This window comes from Stegostoma tigrinum, chromosome 26 (genome assembly GCF_030684315.1).
Source record: "Stegostoma tigrinum isolate sSteTig4 chromosome 26, sSteTig4.hap1, whole genome shotgun sequence".
Lineage (NCBI taxonomy): Eukaryota > Metazoa > Chordata > Chondrichthyes > Orectolobiformes > Stegostomatidae > Stegostoma > Stegostoma tigrinum.
In genome coordinates, this window is record NC_081379.1 from 24,765,843 (window position 1) to 24,791,854 (window position 26,012).

Genomic DNA, 26,012 nt, shown 5'->3' on the forward strand with positions numbered 1-26,012 from the left:
ATTAAGGACTGCACTTTACTCAGAAGCAGAATGTTAAGCTTCTTAGCTTCCGAATTTGGTAACTTTTAAGGAATGTATCTGTGGAGAACAGTCAAAGGAAAGGTACAGCAGGGAGAAGGTACATAATAAAGAAAAGTTGGTGAACTGATTTGGAAGCAAAACTGCTACACTGAATGTTCACATGGTGTTAAACCTAAAAATAGTAAAAGGAGGGCTTGTATTTATATAGCACTTTTCGCAATTTCAAGCTGTCACAAAGTGCTTTACAGCCAATGAAATACTTCTGAACCAGAATCACTGTAATAACGTAGGAAATACAGCAGTCAATTTGCAGAAGCCAGGTACCACTACAATCAATTAAGTAATCAGAGATCTTCCTTTAAGTGATGGTTTTGTGCTAAATATTGGCCAGTACACAGGCAGAACTTCCTGCTCGTCTTTGTATGAACCTGCAACTCCAATGGTGCAACACAATAATACATTTCTTTAATGAGCCAGGATACAGAAAGCTACAAGTGGCATTGTTCTGATACCACTTGACAAATGAGAGCTTTTAAAAGAAGCTCCACCCAGCTGTTGAAAACATACATCCATCTTATCTGGTGTGCAGAGGTCGGTACTAGATTTTGACAAACTTTAGGAAAAGGGTGAAGACAGTGCAATAAAAGAATACATAATGGAATTAATTAAATTGTAAGCAGGACCACAAAAATTCTAGCTGGCTATTTCCCAATCTTGTGCTGGCATTTAAGTTATTGAACAGTGTCAATGTATCGAGCTGAGACTTCTAGTTTTGACAGGTGTTAAATTTGCTGATAGACACAAACTACCAGAACAAATGTTGGAAGCACTTAAAAATTCATAAAGCACTCCTTTGTAACAGCATTCATGGTGCAATTGGGCAATCAGCCATATGACAAAATTGCATCTTCCAATTTTTTTTTACAGTCAGCTGGCAAGACAGTCCAGATTTGATCACAGGCAACAATACGAAATAAGAAATTTTACCGAGAGAAGTAGAGGTCAGACATGCTTTTGACAATTTTGAGAGGCAAAGAGAATTTGGGACTCGCAATGAAAGCCTGCAATGCAGAAATGCGCAAATATGGTAAATCAATGTCTTGGGTATAATTCAAAGTATCATGAACTGTCCCAAAAAGTATGACAATGTGTTCAAAATTAAACTCGAAATGGAATGTTCGGAAGATTGGGAAGGTGATATGGATCAAAGAGGGGACATTGTGTTAGTTATTAATGTTTCAGCTAGTGATTAATGCGAATCTTTCACTTGTTCTGTATTAGATAGAAGATGCACATCTACGGTGAGTAACAGACTGGCTAAAATGTTACCCACACTCTGTTCTAACCCAACTTATTCAAAGTTAAGGAATTTGAGAATTTCATCAGTTTCAGTTTCGGGGATGATAACATGTTAAAATTTTTAAAAAGAGAAAGCATTCCTCATCAAATATCTGGAAGTAATTATAGGCATGGTTGTAGTATTAAGTGAAATAATGTTATTATAAATTAGGCTACAAATGAGAAAAATACAGACGAAACTGGATCTAGAAAATGACAAGAGTATACTATTCAGTAAATGTGCGAAACTACAATTTACAGTCAGGATATTGTTCTATTTCTTTAATCAAACATAACCTCTCACCTAGGCTTACAGACATTGGGTACAGAAATTTAGAGAAGGAAAAATAAAGTTAATTGTACTGAAGTTACATAGGCAATTTGTCCATCTGTCCTCTAAAGGGGGAAAAGTAGTTAGCAAAAAGATGCAGGAATAAGGGATAAAGAATACAGTAAATTTGTGGAAGAGATGTGATGGACGTTAGATTTGTAAGAAATACTAAAGGGCACTGTCACAGTCAAACATAGATCTGCCCTTTGCAATGTCATGGTTATGGACTAAAAAAGTACAGCATTAAAGAAAGACGTTGTCAAATCTACAAAATATAAAATGGCAGAACAGTAAACTTACAATAATACATAGTAAACGTAAGAAAATAATTGTGTCTATGCTAATGCATTAAGTGGACAGGGACTGGATTTGGACAATTAGCTAAATTTCTCACGGGTAATGGAGGAAGCTTTACTAATGATGAACTTAAGAGATCTAAACAAATTTGAACATAATAGCTCTGAATACAGCCACAGTATGAACCTTTAGCAATATAGCACGCAAAATGAACACGTAGAAATAGACGATATGGTTTCATAGCATTTTGGCAGATCAGCCAAACTGTAAATTATTATTTGCAGTAGCATTGGCCATCTAGTCTAACAATTCACTTCAGATGGTTGGAGCTGGCTTTTGGCAGAAATCTTAAAGTTTCATTCATTCATAGTCAGTGATCAACCCTCAGTTTGAAAAAGGGACTAGAAGCAGCTCTTTTTTGGACTATTTGAACACACTGCATGCAGGCAGAAAGGTTTTTGTTCAAGCTAAAAAGTCTCAGAAAGAATTCGGCAAGTTTTAAGACATAATGCACAAATCAGTGGAAGCAGTTTTGATCAGGAAAACGTTGCTAATTATAAAAACATGGGACTCTTAAAGAGTGCAAGACCCCTGTGAAAGGCTATTCGTAAAGGTGGAAAAATAATAACTGTACAATCTGAGAACCAGATTGCTCAGGTACACTCAAAGCTTCTGGGTATAGACTACAAATGTGTAGATTCTAAAGGATTTATAGTCAAAGTACAAGGAGTCATTACTTCGCATGACTAAATATAACCTTCAGGATCAAACTGTTCCAACTGACAGTTCATCAGATGATGGACTGATAAGTTCTGATGATCAAACTGAGATCTTCAGTCCCAAAGGATAACTACTAAGGGTGGGTACCAAAGTCAAATATTTATCAGGAAGGAACAGTAAATAGAAAAATATAACGTGGAAGGGTACAGGAGAATATAAAAACTGGCTGAATGTACAGGTTGAAGGGCAAGAGGTTAAGGCCAAGGATTAAGAAGAGAAATAAAAATGGAAGCCAAGAAAACATGTCTGGTTGTGAATATGCCCCTGGAATGAGATCATGAATGGTTGGAAGGAGTCCTACTAATAGGAACGGAAAGATCAAACAGTAACAATCTGGAAAAAGACAGAAGGCAGGATAGACAGTGTAGTTTAACAAGGTCAAGAAATATAGCACAGACCAAGAATGTTATTTGGAGTGTAAGTATCAAGAAGTCTTAGTGGCTACAAACAAATTAGACAAAGTTAACAAACAGCAAGAATTACAAAAGTGGAGAGAACATCAGTGTACATAAAAGGTAGAAGACTGGTATAAGACAACCAACCTTATCATATGGATAAATATTTGTGGAAAAGATGTCTCCTGTTGGGAGCTGTAAAGCTAAAGCTAGGCATTTAGCATGAGATTTTGAAATATTTAGAAGATTTTCAACAACAAATAAATGGGAATGTAGAACAATTAGCATTAAACTTAACTTTCGTGCTAATTTCCCTACAGAAATGCAAGTGATTCTTCATTATCCAGAAGAGGCATCAAAAGCACTGGGGTCACTTTGGATGTTACGTAAATGTGTAAATAGCCTAATGATGACTCTGGAGTGTGGTCTTCCTCAGTTAGGTATATTTCATTAAAACTGAGCTATCTCCAGTTGACTATAGATGCTGTCACGTTTTCCTGACATGACAGGGATAGATTTCAGGCATATTTATCATGTACGTGGATTTTTTTCGTTGAGTGAGCATAGAGAATTTGAAAACATTAAGATAAATGGGCTTAAAGCAGAATTCAAAATGAGAAGTCAAGCTTCTTGGCTTTTAAGTGTATGAACTGGAAACCAGGCAGATTGACTAAGTGTTGCCTTGTATCAGTCATCCTAATTAGAACATGTTAACCCCATGACAGTTGGTCACTGTAGAGCCCCATGAAAAGATTCAGCAGCATCCCAAACTGAAATGGAGGAAATGCAGAGTCTACTTGGACAGCTGAATTGTTTGGGCACCTAAACCAGGTTACATGTTAATTCTGAGGTCGCAGAGAATTGAGTGCAATTATGAAAAATTCAAACGTAAAAGATACTATTTAGGTGAACAAAACATTGAAAAAATTAAAAATGGAGCATCATGTTGGATATGCAGGCAAATGAAACACTGTTTTTAGTGATGCTTCCTCTGCAAGCTGCTTTGGTGAGTTCTCAAGTACAGGTGGTTTTTTAAATTTTCTTTTGGGAGAGGGAGGCATATAGGAAGCTAAAAAATTGGAGGAAAAAATACCTTTATGGCAGAAGGTCTTGCTCTTGGCATTCTTTTTAGCAATAATGTTAGAAGAAATTCCAAACAGGGATTCAGCAGCAACACTTATTGAGTGCTATATTGATATTAAGTTAAAATGAGAATAAGACCATAAGACATAGGAGTGGAAGTAAGGCCATTCGACCCATCATTTAAATCATGGCTGATGGGCATTTCAACTCCACTTTCCTGCACTCTCCCCGTAGCCCTTGATTCTTTCTGAGATCAAGAATTTGTCGATCTCTGCCTTGAAGGCATCTAACATCCTGGGCCTCCACTGCACTCCGTGGCAATGAATTCCAGAAGCCCACCACTCTCTGGCTGAAGAAATGTTGTCTCATTTCAGTTTTAAATTTACCCCCTCCAATTTTAAGGCTGTGCCCATGGGTCCTAGTCTCCCCGCCTAACGGAAACAACTTCCCAGCATCCACCCCTTCTAAGCCATACATTATCTTGTAAATAGATTAATAAAGGAGTTAATGACATGCATGAATTAAAAAAGATTGAGGATCAATATTGCATTTTTACTACAGATGCTGGAGAGCGGAAAAATTTCAAATTGAAATGTGTATATAGCAGCAGTCAGCTACCTGATTGCTTTTCAAAGCAAGGAGCAAGCTTTAGGAAATTATTAGAAATAGTGAAAAGATTGTTTGGTACTCTTTTGACTTCTTAAAAAGGTGGAAAAATAATATCATTCTGCACAGTACATTGTTTATTTGTAGTTTATTTTCACTATTTATATGTATCAACTCATTTTAAAACCAAAAGGGATCGATTATCATTTAATGGGGTCTAGCACGGATGCCTGAAATCTAATGGAATTAGGGAACAGATAATGGTTGCAACTTAATTGAAGGAATAATTGAGTGAGAACTTGACTGGGTGCATAAAGAGAATAAATAATTAGCCTTATTGGAGTTTGCAGTGTGAGTAGAAATGAAACTCTGACTACTGTCTACAAAGTTAATCTCTCATATTTAATAGTAAAGGTGGCATTGCACATGCAGATTCAGATGATCCCCGGCCTGTGCCATTTGTGAAACATACTGCTCAGCCAAGAGTCAGTAATTAAAACAAAACTGACACATACCTGTTGAGCAAGGAAATATTCTGCTTGTTTCTGGGATAAAGGTCCTCTGTCAATAACTTCTTCATCTCTGTCAACAATAAGGTAGTGTCAATATGGAACTTTCAGAGGTTGTTTTTAAAATGGGTACATATTACTGGTCCAAGAAACAACAGTGGGACAAAAAAAAAGGGCATGTTGTAGCAGGAACTTGCGAACTGAATTTGGCTCAACCCAGAAAAGAAAGAGGCATGCAGAAGAATGAGTGACACAAGTTCAGTCATCAAACGTGGGAAATCTAAAAATGCTTTTCTGACCTATTAGACTGTGCTTTTGGGAAGTGACCAGCAGTTACCAAAAGAAAGAACTAAGGTGTTCAGACTGGTGAGAGGACACTTGAATTTGTCAAACCCTGGCAAATCATACTACACCAAAAGTAGATCAACAGAGGACACATTAAAAGTTACATGGGATATCAGTATAACTATTCAGAAAAGAAACTACATTGATATGATACGTAACTAGTTTCCTACACACACTAACTTTGAAGCAAACTGAAAGATCAACAGGCTACTATAAATTCTGCTCAAGTGTGATATTCAAACTGGAAATGTTTGTGATCTACTCTCAGAACGCCAATTACTGTAACATGACTGTTTCCAAATGATATCAATCAATATACTTGGTACTAATAACTTTGGAGCAGCCCTCTTGTCGTGCAGTGGTTATGTCCCTACCCCTGGATTAGGGTTGAAGCCCCACCTGCTCTCAAGGTGTTTAGTAACATCTCTGAACAGGTTGTTTAGAAAAATAGGCTAACAAGTTGGATCCCTCATATTTCATTTAAAAATCAGCTCTGATAAGGACTTCTTAGAAAGGAACAAAGAAACAGTGAAAATAGTTTCCAGCAATTTTTGTTATTTGTTCTTCCTTCTCCTTTCTAAAATGGTCAACCATGAATTGTAACACAAAACCTTGTGCAAAAGATTTACAAAACACACAACAGCATGCTGGCAGAGCTTGCATTTGATCTCCATCCCTTACTGCCCTCGAAAGTGGTAATGAAACAACTACTGCCCTTGTTCTTTACTGTGACAGAGGTTATGGTTTGGAAAATTATGACCAAGATGTCTTAATGTGTTACTGCAGTGCTTCTCCAGTTAATTGTGTGCCTACCAGACAAAAAGGCAAAGGAACAGATGCATGCCACTTGGGCAACAAGTCTGGTCTGTAACTGAAATGGCTGATCTGATAATCCTCAACTCCACTACCCTGCCTTTTCACATTGATCCAGAATCTATCCCAGCCTTGAATACGATCAATGACACAGCCTTGGCAGTTCTCTATGGTAAAGACTTCCAAAGATTCACCACTTTCTGGGAAGAAATTCATCTTGTTACAGATGGGCAAACCCTTACTGAGAAAGCCTTACTCTCTGGTTCTTGAATCACTCATAAGTGAAAACAAATTATCTGCATCTGCCTTAAAGTTCTGTATGTTTCAGTAAGGCCACATCTCAACTCTTTTAAACTCTAATGAATAAAAGTCTAATCTGCTATGAAATATGCAGTGTGCAATGCCAACATCATTCATTGTCTCCTCAATTTTGTTGATAACTGAAATGGTCGGCTTTTCCTAGACCAGAAAGCAAATGAAAGAAGACAAAAGAAAACAATGTAAGAATGCTTTTCATTGAAAATAGCGTGCTCCCCCACCACATTTTTATTCTCTCCTTAAGCTATTTGTAAACTTTAACATGATCCAATGAATCTTACCTTATTGGAATATCTAGTTCCTCTTTTTCCATCTTTCCTTCTAAATCTAAAGAGGTTAATTCCATATCTGTGTCTTCTCTTTCTCCAGATCGTGAAGACATTTTTTCATAGCTTTGGTAATACTGCTGTAAAGCTGTGTAAAGCTTATAAACCTGACTGAAGGACAGTTTGTTGTAAGCCAAGATCATGTGCCTCAAGAACAGACCTACAGGAACATTAAGAACTCATTAACAAAATAAACATAGAGACTTTAATCTATTTCCAAACTATTATCGTGGATACATCAAGATAATTAGTACAGAATATATACCAGTAAAAGTAATCATTTTAAATTAAGCTTTGCTAGAAACTCATTATGGGAATGATCTTTCGCCTGGTGGTAAAATTCAGACTTCTGAAGTGGAAAGTTATGAGTTCACCTCCAAGTCTTGGTGCAGCCAATTTTAGCAACTGCAGCCAAGATCTTCAGTGTTGAACTACTGGATTGTCCTTTCACTGTATGTTTTTATTCATGAATTGGATGAGGGCTTTCTCTATTCACTTTGAGAAAGTGATGGTGAATGACTCCTTAAACTGCTGCTGTCCTTGGAACGCTGTTAAGAAAGGAGTTCAGGATTTTGACCCAGCAAGTGAAGTCATGGTGATATAGCTCTAAATCAGGAAGGCATGGCGGGAAACTTGCAGTCTGCGGTTTTCCTATGCATAAGCTGTTCTTCACCTTATAGAAGGCAGATGTTGTGGGCTTGGAAGGAGAGGTCCAAGGGGAAAGCAAACAAAAAGAAAAACAAAAACAAAAGAACCTGATCTCTAGCCTCTCTATACTGGATTGACACCTACCAAGATTCTCAGCCACCCTTCTGTTAGTACAGAACTGAAGGTCAAATTATTAACTTGTCCATGTTACTAAAAAGGGAATTTATCCCATGTGCAACTAGCCAAGGAAACAACAACTTTCCTAGAACAAAACTATAATTTTAAGAGTAATAAGGAATATTTCAACATTAAACATTGTTTGACAATTATCATTCTTTCTTTCAAAATTTTCCAAATTTACTGGCTTTCCTTTTTACAAAAGAGCAAATTGTAAAAACAAAGAAAAAAAACCGCAGGGCATTGTGCACATAACATGTCTGTGCCAAACAACATAATTTCTCTTACTTCCAAAGCATATATACATCATTACATACAAAATGAATCAAGAAAACTGTGACTCTATGGTAATATGTAGTCCATGTCAGAACAAAATTTGGATGTGCAGCAACAGGAGTTGGACAGATGAGTGGAATTCCTTGAATACCAAATACCAGGTTATACATTAGCTGTTCCAACAATGATTAATCCTGCTTAATGAAGCTCAATGGGCAGCCAGAAACTTTAAAGTCATCCATCAATATTTGTTGTCATCCAGAATAGCAGATATTTGAAATTTAAATGGTAATTAAGTTGCTGTTTCTTTCACTTGCTTCCAATGAATGTGAATACCGAAAAAGACAAACACACACAAGACCCAAATGATAAAGTGAGACTTTAGGAGGTACATTATGGATTTAAACATTCCGCACTCTCTTCTTGAAAATCAATTGATTAAATATTGTGGTTTTGTGCTTCATAGGCACCATAGTACCACTAATTCATTTTGGCAAAAGGGAAATGTGTTATTTGTGATTGTTACGGATCTTTGTGAGTTGTGCTGCGATTGCCTCAAAATTCACAATAATTGATTTTTGAAACTGAACATATATAACACGAAAATAATTGAAAACATTTTCCACCTCAAAACTGATGAGCAAAAATTATATACTCTAGTGTGGGCCAGAAACTATTGACCACAGGGATAAGAAATAAAATTAAAAATTCATACCTATGACACTAGTCTTGTGAACTGCTGGTTCTGTCCCACTGAAAACATTCTGAAGGGAATAGAAGAAATTTTCCATATCTTTCAACTCCCCTTCAGCCATTAGCTTTACTCTAAAAAAAATAAAATGCATACTTATCGTACTCAAATGCATTTTTAGAAGACAAAATAAATTCATGTGCCAGGTTTGATTTAAAACATTTGCATTTGCTTCTTTAGAGGTTTTAAAAATAATGAAATTATTTTCAAAAGGCTCAGCGAGAAAGGCTAAGTACATAAGTAGTAGTAGAACATTATATTTAGCCAGTTGAGCTTGCTCCACCATTCAACAAGATCACGGATGATCCTTCTTTGTGCAAGTTTATCATAGCCCTCAACTCCCTAGTACTTCAACTATTTATCTACGTTCTCTTTAAATATTTTCTGTGATTTAACCTTCACAACCATCTTGCATGAGTTCCAGATACTCACTTAGCATCGAGTGAAGAATTGCCTTTGTATCTCAGTTTTAAATGAGTGTCCCCTTATTCTGTAACTATGTATACTTTCAGATTCCCCACCAGTGCAAACATCTCTTATATGTCCACCCTGTTAAATCCCTTGAGAATCTTGTGTGTTTCAATAAGATTACCTCTAATTCTTCCAAACTAATTAATAAAAGCATAACTTATTAAGCTATGCTTGATTAATCAACCCTTTCATCCCTGAAATCAGCTTAGCAAATCTCTTTTGAACCGCCTCCAATACATCTTAAACACAGTGAACAAACTTGGACGTGGTACTCCAGGTGTGAGATCTCACCAGTACCCTGTACAGTTGCGACACAACTTCCACATATTTATACTCCAACCCTCTACCAAGAAACGCAAAAATTCCATCTTCCTTCTTAATCGCTCCCTGCACCTGCATGCTTTTTGTTTAGTATTTCACGCACAAGAACACCATACCTCTGCACTCCATAATTTGTAGTCCTCCTCTATTTAAATAGTAGCCTGTCTCCTAATTCTTCCTACAAAATTCTTACCTTAATCTCCGTTTGCCAAGTCTTTGCTCACTGACTTAACCTATCAATATTCCCTTTCAGGTCCCTTATGTCCTCATCATAACATGCCCTCCCACCTAGTTTTATATCATCAGCCAACTGGTTATATGTCACTCTAGCCCCTCTCCTCCATTCCATTTGTATAGATAGTAAACAGTAGGACTGATCCTTGTGGCACTCCATTAGTTATATCTTTACAACCTGAAAAAAGCCCATTAATCCCAATTCTCTGTCTTGTGTGTGTTAACTATCTCAATCCATGCTAATATATTGTCCCCAATAATTTGAGTTCTTGTTTCATGCATCATATCTTACGTGGCACCTTATCGAATGCCTCATGGAAATTCAAATACACCACATTTGCTGGTATCCCCTTTATCAACTTTGCTCGTAATACCCTCAAAGAAGAGCAGATTTTTCAAACATGATTTCCTTTGCACAAAGCTATTTTGCCTCAATTTGATTGTTAAGCTTGTTTTAAAAAACATGTCCTTTTTTTCCTTAATAATCGACTCTAGAATTTTTTCAATGACTGATTCTAGGCTAATTGGTCTGTAGTTTCCAGTTTTCTGTCTCCATCTTCTGTTGTGCTACATTAAAAGTTTTCCCATCTGCTGGAATAAATCATGGAATCCGTTGCGTTCTGTAATATTTTGACCAATTCCTCCACTCTCTGCTGCCACTTCCTCTAAAACCTCCTGGATGCAGGCCATCAGATCCTGGTGACTTTTTAGTCCCATTAGTTTGTCAAACACTTTGCCCCTAATGATAGAAAACGTTACAAGATTTCTTCCGATTTTTCCTTTCTTCCCATTGGCATCTTGTGTATGTTACCTTTGGGATTTTTATAGTGTCCTCCACTGTGAAGACTAATGTAAAATGTTGGTTTAAATGATCTGCTATTCCCCCATTTCTTGCTATTAATTCCGCAGTTGCATCATCCAAGGTCCCACACTTAATTTAGCTACTCTCTTTTTACATACCTGTGGGGATCATTCTGTTTGTTTTTATATTTCTTGCTAATTTACTTTCATAAATCAATCTTCTCCCTTTTTAAAAGCTTTTCAGTCACTCCTGATTCCCAAAAATTTATTTCCTAATCATCTGGCCTATCGTTCTTATATTTTGTATGCTTCAGATTTTGACTGGATGCCCCCTTTTAAAAAAAATTCAAACTTGGGATTTGGGAATCAGTGGTTATGCCAGCGTTTATTGCTGATCCCTAGTGGCTCTTGAGAAAGCTGTGAGCAGCCTTTTCGAACCGCTACAATCCATGTGCTATAGATAGACCCATTATGCCAGTTGGAACGGAATGCTGGGATCATGCCCGACAATACTGATGGAATGGTGATATATTTCCAAGTCAGGATACTGAGAGACTTGATAGGGAATTTGCAGGTGGTGGTGTTCCCATATATATGCTGCCCTTGTCCTTATGGTTAGAAGTGTTTGAAAGGCGGTGTCTAAAGAGATTTGGTGAATTTCTGCATTGTATTTTGTAGACGGTATACACTACTGCTACTGAGCATCAGAGAGAGTGAATATTTGTGCAAGTGGTGCCAATCAAGCAGCTACCTTCCCCTTGATAATCTCAAGCTTTGATTGTGTGCAGTTCTGACAGCATTCAGGAACATGTGGAGTATTTCCATCACTTTTCTGCTTTGAGACTCGTAGATGGTAGACAAGCTTTCAGGGTACAGGAGAGGAATTACTCAGTACAGGATTCTGAGCCTATCCTTTGTTCTTGTATCCACTGCATTTATACAGCTAGTCCCCAGTTCAATTTCTGATCAAAACTGACTCCCAGGATGTTGAGACTGGGAAATTCAGTGATGGTAATGCCATTAAATGTCAACGAGAATGGTTAGATTGCCTCTTCTTGGTGACGAGCATTGCCTGGCATTTGTGTGTGACGTAAATCCAACTTGCCACTTTTCAGCCCAAGCCTAAATATTGCCCAGGTCTTGCTGCATTTGGACATAGTCTGTGTCGAAGGCATCACAAATAGTGCTGAACATTGTTATTAACATTATTCAAGAAGATGGCAGGAGTGATGAACAGGGATAAACCAGGGAATTATAGGCCAGTCAATCTAACCTCACTGCTGGGGAAACTGAGGTACAGAATTAATCTGCACTTAGAAGCAGGGATTAATTGAGAACAATCAGCATGGTTTTGTTAAGGGGAGGTCATGTCTGGCCCATTAGATTGGACTATTCAAAAAGGTGACTTGGTGTGTAGACGATAACAATGCATTTGACCTTATCTACTTAGACTTCAGCAATGCTTTTGCCAAGGTGTTGTATGGGAGACTGATAGCTCATGGATCAAGGAAATTTGGCTAATTAGATCCAGAACTAGCTGAATGGCAGAGAACAAAGGCAGTAGTCAAGGTATGTTTATGTGATTGGAAGCCTGTGTTTAGTGAGATTCCATTAGTCCAGTGAGCTTTACTGTTTGTGGTATATTCAAATGATTTGGAAGTAAACATTGGAGGATTGATCAATAATTTCAAGGATGATATGAAAATTGGTGGGGTGGTGAATTGTGAGGAGGATTGATTTAGATGACCAAAATTCAGAACTGGGTATTTTAATTTCTAGAAAATTGGGCAAAAAGGAAGGGATAGCAGGGTAGCTTTGTAAATAAAGGAGTATTTCAGTACAGCAGTCAGTTGTGACATAGATGCAGTAGATCGTAAATGGCCTTTGGAGAATACAGATGAGCTGATCAGTAGCAAATGGAATTCAGTGACTGTTAGCTGTTGCACTTGGGCAGGACAAACAGTTAAGGGGATATATGATGGATGGTGGGATCCAGGTGAGCACCCAGTATCAGACAAAATTTGGTGTGCATGTCCACCAGTCACTTAATGCAGCTTAAGGCAGCATTTGGGATACTTGCCTTTATTAGCCGAGGTATAGAGTTTAAGAGCAGAAAGATGATGCTGGACCTGTATGATACATTGTTTAAGGCCAGCGCTACAGTACTGTGTGCAGCTCTGTAATCCACATTATAGAATGGATGTGATTACACTGGACAGGGTGCAGAGGAGATTTACCAGGGCATTGCCTGGGCTAGGGAGGATTTTAGTTATGAAGAGAGACAGGATAGACTGCAGTTATTTTTCTTGGAGCAGAAATCGCATTTGGGACGTGATCGTGATGTAGAAAATTTTTCGGGTCATAGATAGGGTAGACAGGGAGGAACTTTTCCCCTTGGTGTAAGTCAATGAGCAGAAGCATAGATTTAAGTTAAAGGGCAGGAGGCTTACAGCAGATGGGAGGAATTTTTTCTTCACCCAGAGAATAGTCGGAATCTGGAACTCATTGCCTGTAAGGATGGCAGAGGCAGAAATCCTTACACTATTTACAAAACATTTAGATGTTCACTTGCAATGCAAGGCTACGAGTCAGGTTTTAGAAAATAGGTTGAGAATAGTTGAGTGCTTGTTTTTTGACTGGCACAGCCTTCATGGGTCAAAGGGGCCTTTTTCTATGCTGTTGATCTCTATGACGTTATTATGATGCTGCTGTCACTTTAAAAGGTTATTTGGTCCTGGGTTTTTTTTTGAAGACAGGTTGTAAGGCAGAAGTACCGAACTGGCTGCTTGAAGATGACTTAAGTAAACAACCTGTGAGGCCTTTACATTTTAAGTTGGAGCAATGGAAGCAGCCTAAATGGATGTGGGCAATTCTCCTGGATCCAAATTTATAGTTTTGGTATTTTCAGTATCATCAGAAGCTGTTTGGGGTCGCAAGTGAGTTGGAAGCTTCAATGAATGTCTCTTGGCTGCTACACTCTCTGAATGTTTCTCTTCATGTTTCTTTCTCCTGGATTGGAAAATTGCATCCAAGAATCTGGGTCTGCACTTGTCTTTGTGTCCAAAGGCTGTGTTTATGAGATGTTACTATATTGCAACAGTTAATTAGTAATAGGTACTGTATTTATTTGGTTAAGTTTTCCGGTAGTTGTTATTCTAAATTCCTTTTTTGTTTGCATTTTATCTATAGTATTTAAATAAATTGTTTTGCTTAACATCAAGCAGTTGGACCAGTCACGCCACATCTGGAACATGCACTTAAAATCCATTTTTAAAATAAGAAAAAGTTAGGGTCTACTTTCTTAAATATTTTGAGGCGGGTTTGGTCTATAACATTATGCAATCATTGGCAAACATCCCCACTTCAGACCTTATGATGGCAGTATTGTTGAAAAAGGAGCTGAAGATAGCTGGGCCTCGAACACTGCCCTGAGGGACTTCTGCAGAGATGTCCTGAGGCTGAGATGACTGACCTCCAATAACCACAACTATCTTCCTTTGTGCCAGGTATGATTTAAATCAGAGGAAAGTTTTCTCCGATTCCCTTGGGCTCCAGTTTTGCTTTAGTTCCTTGATGCCACACTCAATCAAATGCGGCCTTGATGTCAAGGGCAGTCACTCTCACCTCACCTCTGGAATTCAGCTGTTTTGTCTATGTTTGAACCAAAGGTATAACGAAGTCAGGAGCTGAGTGGACCGGGCAGAACATGAACCGTTACTGAGCAGGAGCTGTTCGATTGTATAGTTGATGACATCTTTCATCACTTTACTGATGATCATGAATAAACTGATAGGGCAGTAATGGACTGGATAAGATTTGTCCTGTCTTGTGTAAGCCCCTCCCCACCACACTAACTGCCATCCCACAGGCACCAGAAGTTTCAATCAATTTCAGAGTCATGAAGCTGAATGCTGTCATTTTCCTGTCCCTATCAGGAGTTACTATTACAGATTTCTTACCTTGTACTGACAGCACTTGCAAGTTTAGGGCAGCATTCTCCAATAGTCTTAAGCAACTGATGTAATGTCATATCTGGACCCTGTAACAAAGTAGTAAGACATGTTTTAATCTTTAGAATGGAAATGGAGAATAAACAGACTTCTAACAAATGCATCTTCAAGAAGCATCCTCACCTGAAGCAATGGTAAATTCAATTTGTTCATGTGAAGACGTCTGGTTTCTATTTCTGGCGTCCCTTGCCCTTTACAAGTAGCCATTTCATGCAACAAAACCAGGATTGAGATTTTGTGTGGGGTAACCCAGTCTTTGATGCCAAAAATATTTGCATGAACCACACCATTGGCCATCATAGGATTGAAAAACATACTCTCGTGAACGCTGGCCATGATACTAAACAGTTAAGTAGTCGAACTGAAAACTTAGAAGAAAGACCTCGACTGGAGAAAAGCAGGTAAAATCAACTCTTTAAAGGCAGACGCAAAGACAACGAACATCCCAGAATCCACAACTGTCCAGGGCCTAATGAAAACAGCGTTACGCATATAAGGTATAAAAATAAAAAACCGTGGATCCTATCCCAGATATAAAGGCCGTCGATTTGTTAGATATATTTTCATTTGAGAGAGAAAAACAGACAGTCAAGGAGACATCCACATTTCAAATTCAAGTTCATTTTGTTTCATCTTAAACATTAAATTGCTGAAAAATCCACCGTTCCACAAAACAACCACATGGCGTCCTATCAATCGATAGCGTAGACACTTCCCTTGGAATGTTCCTGGCCAGAATTTATTACATCGGACAACGTCAAAATCAATACTGACAGCAGATCAGCAAACGGGATACGGATTTATCACATTTAATCATTAACTTTAATCCTCCAATGTGAGAGCCACAGTATTTTACATGCGTATACGCTCACACCACTAAGGCGACAACACCAACAACAGCATCCGCCTATTAAACTTCAGCTCAAACCGGCGAGACATTTGCGCATGCTCCGGTGACGTCCTTTCGTAACTGGTTGTCACTAATGCGAAAATGTTTGGTACGGTGCACCGGCTGAAAATGACCGTGGGCGAAGGTGTGATGACATCATCAGCGTGCGCCTTTCTTGGGTTTTAACTTCCGAAAAAGGGTCAATGATCTCGATGTGTTAACTGTTTCTCTCCACGTCCGGCCAGACGTGAGGTTCTACAGCAGTTTCCGTTTGTTTTAGAACACGCAATTAATGTTTTGTATGTCTGAAATACAAACAATGAGACGTTACAATAGTTTGAATACAGTCATTTACGTTTCAAAGCTATTTGCACAAAGCAAATATTCTCAAACAGCAATATGATAACATAACGAACATATAAATAAGATAACATATACCTCCCAGTCGTGAACCATTGTAACTCCCCCGTCCCATTCCTCAGATGACATGTCCATCCTGGGCCACCTGCAGTACCACAATGATGCCACCTGAAGGTTTCAGGAACAGCATCTTTGGAACCTTGCAGCACAATGGTAATAAGGTGAATAAGGGTCTAGGCCCAAAACGTCAGCCTTCCTGCTCCTACGATGCTGCTTGGCCTGCTGTGTTCATCCAGCTCGACACCTTGTTGTCTCAGATTCTCCAGCATCTGCAGTTCCTACTATCTCTGAGCCCAATGGTGTCAATGCGGACCTCACACGTGTCAAAATCTCCCCTCCCCTACCGCATTCTGAAACCAGCACAGCTTGTCCCCACCTCCCTAACCTGTCCTTCCTCCCACCTATCCACTCCGCCCACCTCAAGCCCCTCCCCCACCCCCTTGACCTGTCCATCCTCCCTGGAATGACCTATCTCCTCCCTACCTACAGTCACCTTTACTGGTTCCATCCCCACCTATTTTAACTTTTTGTCTCCTCTTCACCAAGCTTCTCCTCTATCCATCTTCTATCTGCCTCCCCTCTCTCCCTATTTCAGAACACCCTTCTCCTCCCCCATTTCTGAAGAAGGGTCCAGGCATGAAATGTCAGCCTTCTTGCTCCTCTGATGCTGCTTGGCCTGCTGTGTTCATCCAGCTCTACACCCTGATGAAGGGTCTAGGCCCGAAACGTCAGCTTTTGTGCTCCTGAGATGCTGCTGGGCCTGCCGTGTTCATCCAGCCTCACATTTCATTATTTTGGATTCTCCAGCATCTGCAGTTCCCATTATCACTAACGTATAACCTGTTTTCTCATTTTGACCAAATGGATAACCAAGTGCTAGACAACCGAAAGGATAGCAGCAATGGTGGAGGAATTAAAATCTGAATTGGTTTAAAGGCCCAGCAACGGAGAAGCAAATGATACCTTAAAGGGTTGTAGGCCTGGAGGAGATTGTATGAAGAGGGGCAATAAATGAATTTTAAATCAATGATGAGAATTGTAACTGAGGTTGCTTATAATAAATGTAGCTGAATAAACCAAGGGGTGATGGATGACCAGTACTTTGTCTGAGTTAAAACGTGGTTATCATTTTAGATCACCTCAACTTTAAGGAGGTTAGAACATAGGAAATGGACCAGGCCTACATTGGAAGAGTCAAGTTTAGAGAAAGCGTGAATGAAAGTTTTTCCAGCAGTTCAATTAAACTGTTATTGATTTGGAAATTGGTCTTAGTATCAATACAGAGTTGTGATCAAAAAACCAATAGTCAAATATGTCACTGAATTTGCAAATAAGCTTGCAGAATAAAGCTTATCTTTCAATCCAAAGATGTCAACAGTCATTTCAGGAATATTTGTCCTACATAAGGTCACCTCATCTTTTCATTTAGCTAATTTCAGCATTCTAGACTCAAATTGAATTCAATAAGTTCAAAGTCAAAGCATAACCACTGCTTTCACTTTTTTCAGTCAGCTGCTTGTTGTCATTTAACCCTCCTTTAGACTAATCATCTCTGCATTTACTTCTTTCCTGTTTTACACCATTATCCTTTATGTTTGATCCGCCATGATCATGTTAAATGGCAGGACAGGCTGAATGGCCTAGTCCTGTTCCTACGTATATCCAATGCGATTTAGCTTCCACTACCTCAGTCCTTCCCTTTTATTCGTTCCACACGTCTCCCTACTTTCCTATTCCCGAACTAGCTTATTCGAGTTCTGTCAGTAAGTCATTGATCTGAACTGTTAACTAGTTCTCTCTGATGAAGGGCCTAGGCCCGAAACGTCAGCTTTTGTGCTCCTGAGATGCTGCTGGGCCTGCTGTGTTCATCCAGCTTCACACTTCATTATCTTGGATTCTCCAGCATCTGCAGTTCCCATTATCACTGTTAACTAGTTCTCCCTTGCTACGTGCCTGACGTGCATATTATTACTTTACATCTTCTGTTCTTGTTTCCGATTGCTTTCGTTACGGAGGTAATAATTGACTGAAAGATCATTGAAGGTTTCAGAATAAGTAGCTGCATGAAAATCACCCAGAGGTATGTACTACCAGTCTGGTTAGGAAGCCGCATTAACAGACTGGTAATAAATGCAAAAGAGAGTTGATACGACATTTCAAGTTGATGACCTTTTGACTGAACTAGCTGGGCCAGTTTCCAAGGTGTAATTTTCAGATAATTATAGCCTCCGCCCCACATTTCCAGGCACAGACGAAGAGAGAAACGCTTCCGACGAGCGGGACGTCCCTGACGCTTCCGATTGGCTGCTACGGATGTCCGTTTGTCCAGGTTGGCCCGCCCCCTTTTCGGCTGTCGGTTGTGCGCAGCCGCGGCGGAACGGGTGACGGTTTTTCGGACTGTGGTCGAGCTCTTGAGCCACTGGCACCGAGAGGTCGGACATGTTGCTGTAGTTTCAGGACGTGGAACCGAGCGACTGTCATGAAGGTACTTGCCTCATTGCTGGCTTTAGTGCAGTCATTGTTAAATTTGGGGTGGTCGCTCCTTCCTTGTAACGATGAAGCTGCCGCCCTCTATCTCCCACATCCCCACTGCTCCATCGAAATATGGAATTATTGTCAAATACAGTAATATTTGGTATGAACAGAGACTTGATGCAGTTTTGGAATAGCTTCTCGGTTTGGCGGAATCCAACAGTATGTTCAAGCAACAGCCTTGTTATTGTTGGAATTGGATGGCAAATGCGAGTGGGCGTTTACTGATCGTGGTGTACCTATTTAAATTTGACATTTGAATCACAACAAGCGTGAAAGTGAGGTGTATTACTTATCAGGGACAGTAGCAAAGGGAGCGGGGTGCTCTTGCTGTCTGTGTTTGCCCGACTTAAGATTTGAAGGAAGAGGAACGTAACAGAATGTGAAATCTCGAACCCAGAATTCCTGTGATGATCAATGCATGGCAACATTTATGTTTTCTTTTCAGTACATTATATTTGCCAGCAATTTTTGTTTTTTGATTGTGCTCATAATATTCAAAATATATCAATTTTGGTGCTTTTGCCCTATGCATGGCCGAAATGTGAATAAAAAGTGTCTAGCCCACTTCAATGCGATAGACGTCTTCGCGAAATACAGCTACTGTATAATGGATCTGTTAAAATTTTGTATATAAATTGAAATCCTAGTAATAAATTGCTATTGTTTAAATCTAACAATTAATCAAAGACGTTTCCTTAAATTTTTGAAGTAGTTGATCAATGTAGCCTGTATAATGCTGTTTCTATATTTTATTTTTACATTATATTGGGGTTCACGCTACTCATTGCTACATCCCAGGCCAGCCTTGCTGGAAAAGTCTATGATGAGGTGAAATTAAGCATCAATAGTGGAAGGAGGCTGATGATTTCAATGAGTCTATTTCACAAGCAAAAATGAATTTTTCTGTATTAAGTTAAATGAAAGAATTTTATTTCTTTGCTAACATAAATTATCTGCGTTTACACAGTGCCTTTTTAAGGTAGTGTAATTCTCAGACTGATCAGACAATAATTGAGACTAAACTAAAGGACACATTGAATCAAATTAAATCTCGGACAAAAAGGCAAATTGTAAGTGTCTCATAAAGGAAACAAGTTTAAGGAAGGCATTTCTGAGGTTGAGATGTGGAACAACTCAAGCATAACCAATACTTTACCGCTTTCTGTCATGAACAGTATAAAACACACAGTGCCAACACTTTCAGATTGACTTTATCTAGATGAGAGAAAATCAAACTGCTTCAAGGCATTAAGCCTGTGAAATTTAATTAAACTATATCTTTAAAATGCTTGAGTATTTTGAAGAAGCTTGTTAACTTGATTAATATTCTGAATATATTTCTTAAAAAAGCAGTGCACTTCTGTATAAACTGAACTTGTGTGTTTCACAGGCTGGGGCCACGTCAATGTGGGCTTCATGTTGTGGTCTGCTGAATGAAGTAATGGGTACTGGGACAGTGCGTGGTCAGCAACCTGGGTTTAGTGGAGGTACAGGTCCGTTCAGGTTTGCCCACAGCACAGGATACTCTTCATATCCCTCACCAATGCCAGAAGTCCAAAATATAGTCTGTAAAGGCTGTGGACAGGCCTTTTCTCTTTTTAGGAAGAAGGTGAGTTGAATAAACTTACTAAATTTGCTGTACATCTAAATTGGTCTCAGTAGGCAAGGAAAGAGAGGAGGGAAATTTTTTAAAAATCATGAATTTGCAGCAAGGCATATGTTAACTGATAATGACTAGATCGTCTATTTATATTGAGTCTTTAATATAGAAATTGGATTTAAAAATGCCCACTTGCTCATGATAATTGTGGAAAAAGTATTGAAAGGAATGCATCAGATGGTATGCATATAATTTAGTTAACTGAAGTGCATTCAAAATATACATAGCAAGCAATTGCAGTAATTTTAATGCAATCCAAAGTGCTTAGCTGTTTATATACAGTCTTTGTAGTTCTTTGCAATCATTGCTAAGCTGGCTGACTGTCAAAATGTCTTGCTTTTTTTCCACTTCTAACAGTTTTTACAGTTTACTCAAATTATACCTTAAAAATATACATGTTTTCCAATTTTACTACCTGGTACAAAAGAAAGCATAGTCCTGCTCCTAATATTCGTTGATAATTATCTGTTCAGTGTAGAATGGAAGTTTCATTGCAGCTAGTTTACATAATTTTGGAATCCAAATAAAGCAGAGTCCCTCGTGATCAATTATAATTGCACAATGAGCAAAAGTACAGCAAAGTAATCTAAATAGCCATTTATCATGTTTTGTCCTTTTTTTGTGCTGTATGTTTCTGAATTGAAGCAGGTAGAGATGCTGTCAGAAGGATAAAAAGGAGTGCAAGAGAGGAAGCGCTGTGGCATTTTTGATTAAGGATAACATTGCTACTGTCCAAGGAAATTATTTGGGTGGAACTGAGAAATAAGTCAATGATGAGGTGAAATTAAGCATCAATAGTGGAAGTAGTCTTACTTTACTGGGATTGTGCTTTAGACGCCCTCTTTCCCCCCTCCAATAGTCAGTGGGAAATTGAGAAATATATTTGTCAAGAGATCTCATTTATCCATGAGAATGAAAAGGGTGTTATGATAGGGGGATTTTATTTTCCAAATATAGACTGGGACTGCCACAGTGTCAAGGGCCTGGATGGAGAGGAATTTATCAAGTGTGTGAACAAAATTTTCTGATTCAGTATGTGGATATACCTACTAGAGAAGATGCAAATCTTGACCTATTGTTGGGAAATAAGGCAAAGCAGGTGCATGAAGTGTCAGTGGGGAAGCACTTTGGGGCCAGTGACCATAATTCTATTAGTTTTCAAAATAGTGATGGAAAAGGATAGACCAGATCGAAAAGTTAAAGTTCTGAATTGGAGGAAGACCGGTTTAGAAGGTATTCAGCAAGAACTTTCACAAGTTTATTGGAGGCAGATGTTTACAAGTGACAGCTGGAAAATGGGCAGCATTCAAAAATGAGACAACGAGAGTACAGAGACAGTGCCTCCCTGTTAGGGTGCAGGGCAAGGCTGGTAGTTGTAGGGAATGCTGGATGACTAGAGAAATTGAGGTTTTGGTCAAGAAAAAGAAGGAAGTATGTGTCAAATATAGACATCAGGGATCAAGTGAATCCTTAGAAGTACAAAAGCAGTAGGAATACACTTGAGGGAAATCAGGCGGGGAGACAAAAGGAGATACAAAATAGCCTTGACTAACAGGGTTAAGGACAATCCAAAGGGATTCTACAAATACATTAAGGAGAGAATAGGGCCCCCTAAAGATCAGCGATGCTACCTACATGTGGAACTGCAGGAGTTGGGGGAGATATTAAGAGTATTTTGCATCAGTGTTTACTGTGGAGAAGGATATGGAAGGTAGAGAATGTGGGGAAGTGAATAGTGACATCTTGAAAAGTGTCCATATTACACAGGAGGAGATGGTGAATGTCTTAAAATACATAAAGGCGGATAAATCCCTCGAACCTGATCAGGTATGCCCTAGAACTCTGTGTGGGAAAGATTGCTGGGCCCCTTGCTGAGATATTTGTGTCATTGAATGCCATAGGTGAGGAGCCAAAAGACTGGAGGTTGGTTAAAGTTGTGCGACTCTTTAAGAAAGGTAGTAAGGAAAAGCCAGGGAATTATAGACAGGTGAGCCTGACAGCACCAGTGGGCAGGTTGTTTGAGGGTATCCTGGAGGATAGGATTTACATGTATTTGGGATGGTTAACATTGCTTTGTGCCTGGGAAATTGTGTCACAATTACTTGAATGAGTTTTTTGAAGAAAAAGCAAGAGGATTGAGACCAGAGCAGTGAACATGATCAATATGGACTTCAGTAAGGTGTTCGATGTTCCTTATGGTAGACTGGTTAGCAAGGCTAGATCACATGGGATGCAGGGAGAACTAGGTATTTGGATACAAACTGGCTGAAAGGTAGAAGACAGAAGGTCGTGGTGGTGGGGGGTTGCTTTTCAGACTAGAGGCCTGTGACCAGCAGTGTGCCACAAAAATTGGTGCTGAGTCCACTGCTTTTTGTTATTATTGTAAATGATTTGGATGTGAACATAGAAGGTATGGTTAGTAAGTTGGCAGATGATACCAAAATTGGTGGTATAGTGGACAGTGAAGAAGGTTACCTCAAAGTATGATGACCCCTTGATCAGATGGGCAGGTGAGCTGAGGAGTGGCAGGTGGAGTTTAATCTAGGTAAATGTGAGGTGCTGCATTTTGATAGGACAAATCGTGGTTGGTCTTAATGGTAAGATCCTGGGGAGTGTTGCTGAGCAAAGAGTCCTTGGGGTGCAGGTTCATAGTTCCTTGAAAGTGGAGTCACAGGAAGATAGGATAATGAAGAAGGCGTTTGAAATGCTTGCCATTATTGGTCAGTGCATTGAGTATAGGAGTTGGGAGGTCATGTTGTGGCTGTACTGGACATTGGTTTGGCCACTTTTGGCATATCACATACAATTCTGGTTTCTCTACTATCGGAAGGATGTTATGAAACTAGAAATGGTTCAGAAAAGATTTATGAGGACATTGCCTAGGTTGGAGGGTTTGATCTGTAGGGAGAGGCTGAATAGGCTGGAGGCTATTTTCCCTGAAGCATTGGAGGTTGAGGAGCGACCTTAGAGAAGTTTATAAAATCATGAGGAGCGTGGAAAGTCAAGGTCTTTCCTTGGGCGGAGGTGGGGGGGTAGTTGTCCAAAACGAGCAGGCACAGGCTTAAGGTGAGAGGGGAAAAATTTAAAAGGGACCTAAGGGGCAACCTTTTCACACTGAGCGTGGTGTGTGTATGGAATGAGCTGGCAGAGGAAGTGGTGGAAGCTGGTACAATTGCAACGTTTAAAAGGCATCTAGATGGATACATGAATAGGATAGGTCTAGCGAAATGTGGGCCAAATGCTGGAAAATGGCATTGGATTTATAAAAGATATTTGGTAGGCAAAGATGAGTTGGACTGAATGGTCTGTTTTCCATGAAAGAGAGCCAGTCACAGAATACCAAATATATTTGCAACTCAAAATGCAGTAATTTACTACTTGACAGTTTTTCATTAGTTTTTAAAATATTTAATTTTTCCTGGAATACAATTTACCTACTCCAAGGAAGCATTGAAATTTTACATAACTATTTGTCTTTAATATGTTAGCACGCTACTGAATTGCTGGAAGTATTCTGACGTTAATCCTGTGATCACCCAATGCTCGTACATTTCAAACGGTGATTGCTGGATCAAGTGCAGGAAACCTGGTTGATCTGTTTCTTCATGAACTATGGAACTGAACAATTATGCTAACAGATCGAAATGAGGCTGGATTTTATCCACAGCCCAGCTGGCAAACAGTGGATAGCACCCCAAGGGAAAGATTAACTCACCAATAGATAAGGCTTTAGAAATCTGAAGCACAAAAAGACTTTAGGAGTCCTCATTCAGGAGACTTTTAAGGTTAACATGTAGGTACAGTTGGCAGTTAGAATGCAAATGCATTGTTAGCATTCATTTCAAGAGGGCCAGAATACAAGAACAGAGATGTACTGCTGAGGCTGCATTAGGCTCTGGTCAGACTGCATTTGAGATACTGTGAGCAGTTTTTGGCTCAGTATCTAAGGAAGGATAGCTTGACTATGGAGAGGGTCCAGAGGAGGTCTACTAGAGTGACCCAGGGGATGAAGGGCTTGTCATTATGAGGAGTGGTTGAGGATTCTGGACCTGTACTCAATGGAGTTTAAAAGGATGAAGGGGGATCTGATTGAAACTTATAGAATACTGATGACTCTGGATCAAGTGGATGCAGAGATGACACCTCCAGTAGGAGGAGAGACTAGACCTAAGGGCACAGCCTCAGTGAAGGGACAGCCATTTAGAACTGGAATGAGGAGGAATTTCTTCAACCACAGGATGGTTAATCTGTGAAACTCGTTGGCACAGATGGCTGTAGAGGTTAATTCATTGAACATGTTTAAGACAGAGATGTACAGGTCCTTAATTGGTAAGGGGATCAAGGATTCTCAGGAGAATAGAGTTGAGAAACATATCAGCCATGATTGAATGGGGGGAGCAGACTCAATGGGCTGAATGGCCTAATGTTGCTCCTATATCTTATGATCTTGATCAGCTGGAGATGTGATATCTGCCAGTCCAAGGTGGGGGTGGAAACAAGATGTGTTCTGCATCATAGAACTACAGACCACTCTGATGAACAGCTCCTTTGTCCCAGGAGTATTGTGTGAGAATACTGGTTGCTGCTGCGACCATAGGCAATCCCAGATTTCACTCAGTCTAGCAGACTTCGATGAGGTGTGGATGATGAGAGCTGGATTTGAGATGCTAGGGCAATGAGAGGAAGTTAAGGGGTTGTGTGATCTTTTGGTGAGGTGGATGCCTCCAAGGGGTACAGGAAACCTACCTTACCTGGTTAGTATGAGCCTTTCACTGCCAAAAGCAAAATAGTTATGATGGGAACAAGACCTTTAATCGGCTATTAGCGCACCTAAGGAGCTGAATCAGCCGAAAGGTGGTGAACCTCCCAACTAATCCACTTCATCCACCTCGTCCATTCTGCTCAAAAAAGTCACAGACTGGTGGGTGGGTAGGCATGGGGAAATCTCATGCTGGATTTTGAGCACCAACCCCTGCCACCCACCAAAGTTCCGAAGAGGAGAGCAGAAAGTCAAGCCCATGGTTCTGAAGCTAAAGTAACTGTAAATGACTGACCACAGTTTTGCACTTTCTAATATAAGAAAGTAAGGCAAATAATTTTCAGAAATGAAAAGAAGACTGATTCCTGGACAGTAAACCAAAGATCTGCAGATGCTACAAATCAAATAGACAAAAATTGCTGGAAAAACTCAACAAGTCCAGCAGCTTTGGACCTGAAACATTAACTCTGCTTTGTCTATACAGATGCTGTAAGATCTGCTGAGTTCCTCCAGCAATTTCTGTTTTTGTTTCTGATCACTGCAACAGTATTAGTCAGAATGTCTAAGCAGCTGCACATGGAGGTACCGTAGATTTAGAATTTAGAGACTGCGTGCAGAGCTATAAAACTGTCGATGATTGGTGCATCAAATTCAAATCAGACTCTTCACCTGTCTTTTTTAATAGGTTTAATTTAGTAGGTTCTTTGTAATTGGACAGGGATTACCAGCATTTATTGATTATTTTTTTTTTACATATTTGCTGGACATGCTGTTTTTGCTAAAAGGTGTCTTTTTTTTTCATCAGAGGGCTTTCTAGATTGGTAAAATACTATATCCTCATATGATACCAGCAGTTTCCTATGCAATGTATGGAAAGCTTTAACAAGCAGCACAGTGG

General features: G+C 39.4%; 2 protein-coding genes across 5 annotated transcripts in view; one reads left to right on the forward strand and one right to left on the reverse strand.

Moving 5' to 3' along the window:
• The window catches only part of anapc5 (anaphase promoting complex subunit 5), a 49,032-nt gene extending 30,593 nt beyond the window's left edge, over window positions 1-18,439 (reverse strand). The window contains exons 1-6 of one of the 2 annotated variants that reach the window (XM_048555986.2): window positions 18,330-18,439; window positions 14,975-16,045; window positions 14,801-14,880; window positions 8,979-9,088; window positions 7,118-7,322; window positions 5,367-5,433 (exon numbers count right to left, since the gene is read on the reverse strand). In XM_048555986.2, the coding sequence (XP_048411943.1) occupies window positions 5,367-5,433; window positions 7,118-7,322; window positions 8,979-9,088; window positions 14,801-14,880; window positions 14,975-15,187 (675 nt within the window). In that variant the 5' untranslated portion in view covers window positions 15,188-16,045; window positions 18,330-18,439. Of the gene's footprint in view, window positions 1-5,366; window positions 5,434-7,117; window positions 7,323-8,978; window positions 9,089-14,800; window positions 14,881-14,974; window positions 16,046-16,178; window positions 16,375-18,329 lie in introns of those variants that run through there. The other variant, XM_059655050.1, reaches the window with a different exon arrangement.
• Window positions 18,401-26,012, forward strand: part of rnf34a (ring finger protein 34a) — a 28,125-nt gene continuing 20,513 nt past the window's right edge. Inside the window, exons 1-2 of one of the 3 annotated variants that reach the window (XM_048555988.2) lie at window positions 18,499-18,645; window positions 20,086-20,304. In XM_048555988.2, coding sequence (XP_048411945.1) covers window positions 18,640-18,645; window positions 20,086-20,304 — 225 coding nt within the window. In that variant the 5' untranslated portion in view covers window positions 18,499-18,639. Of the gene's footprint in view, window positions 18,646-20,085; window positions 20,305-26,012 lie in introns of all 3 variants that reach the window. The other 2 variants (XM_048555987.2, XM_048555989.2) reach the window with 2 other exon arrangements.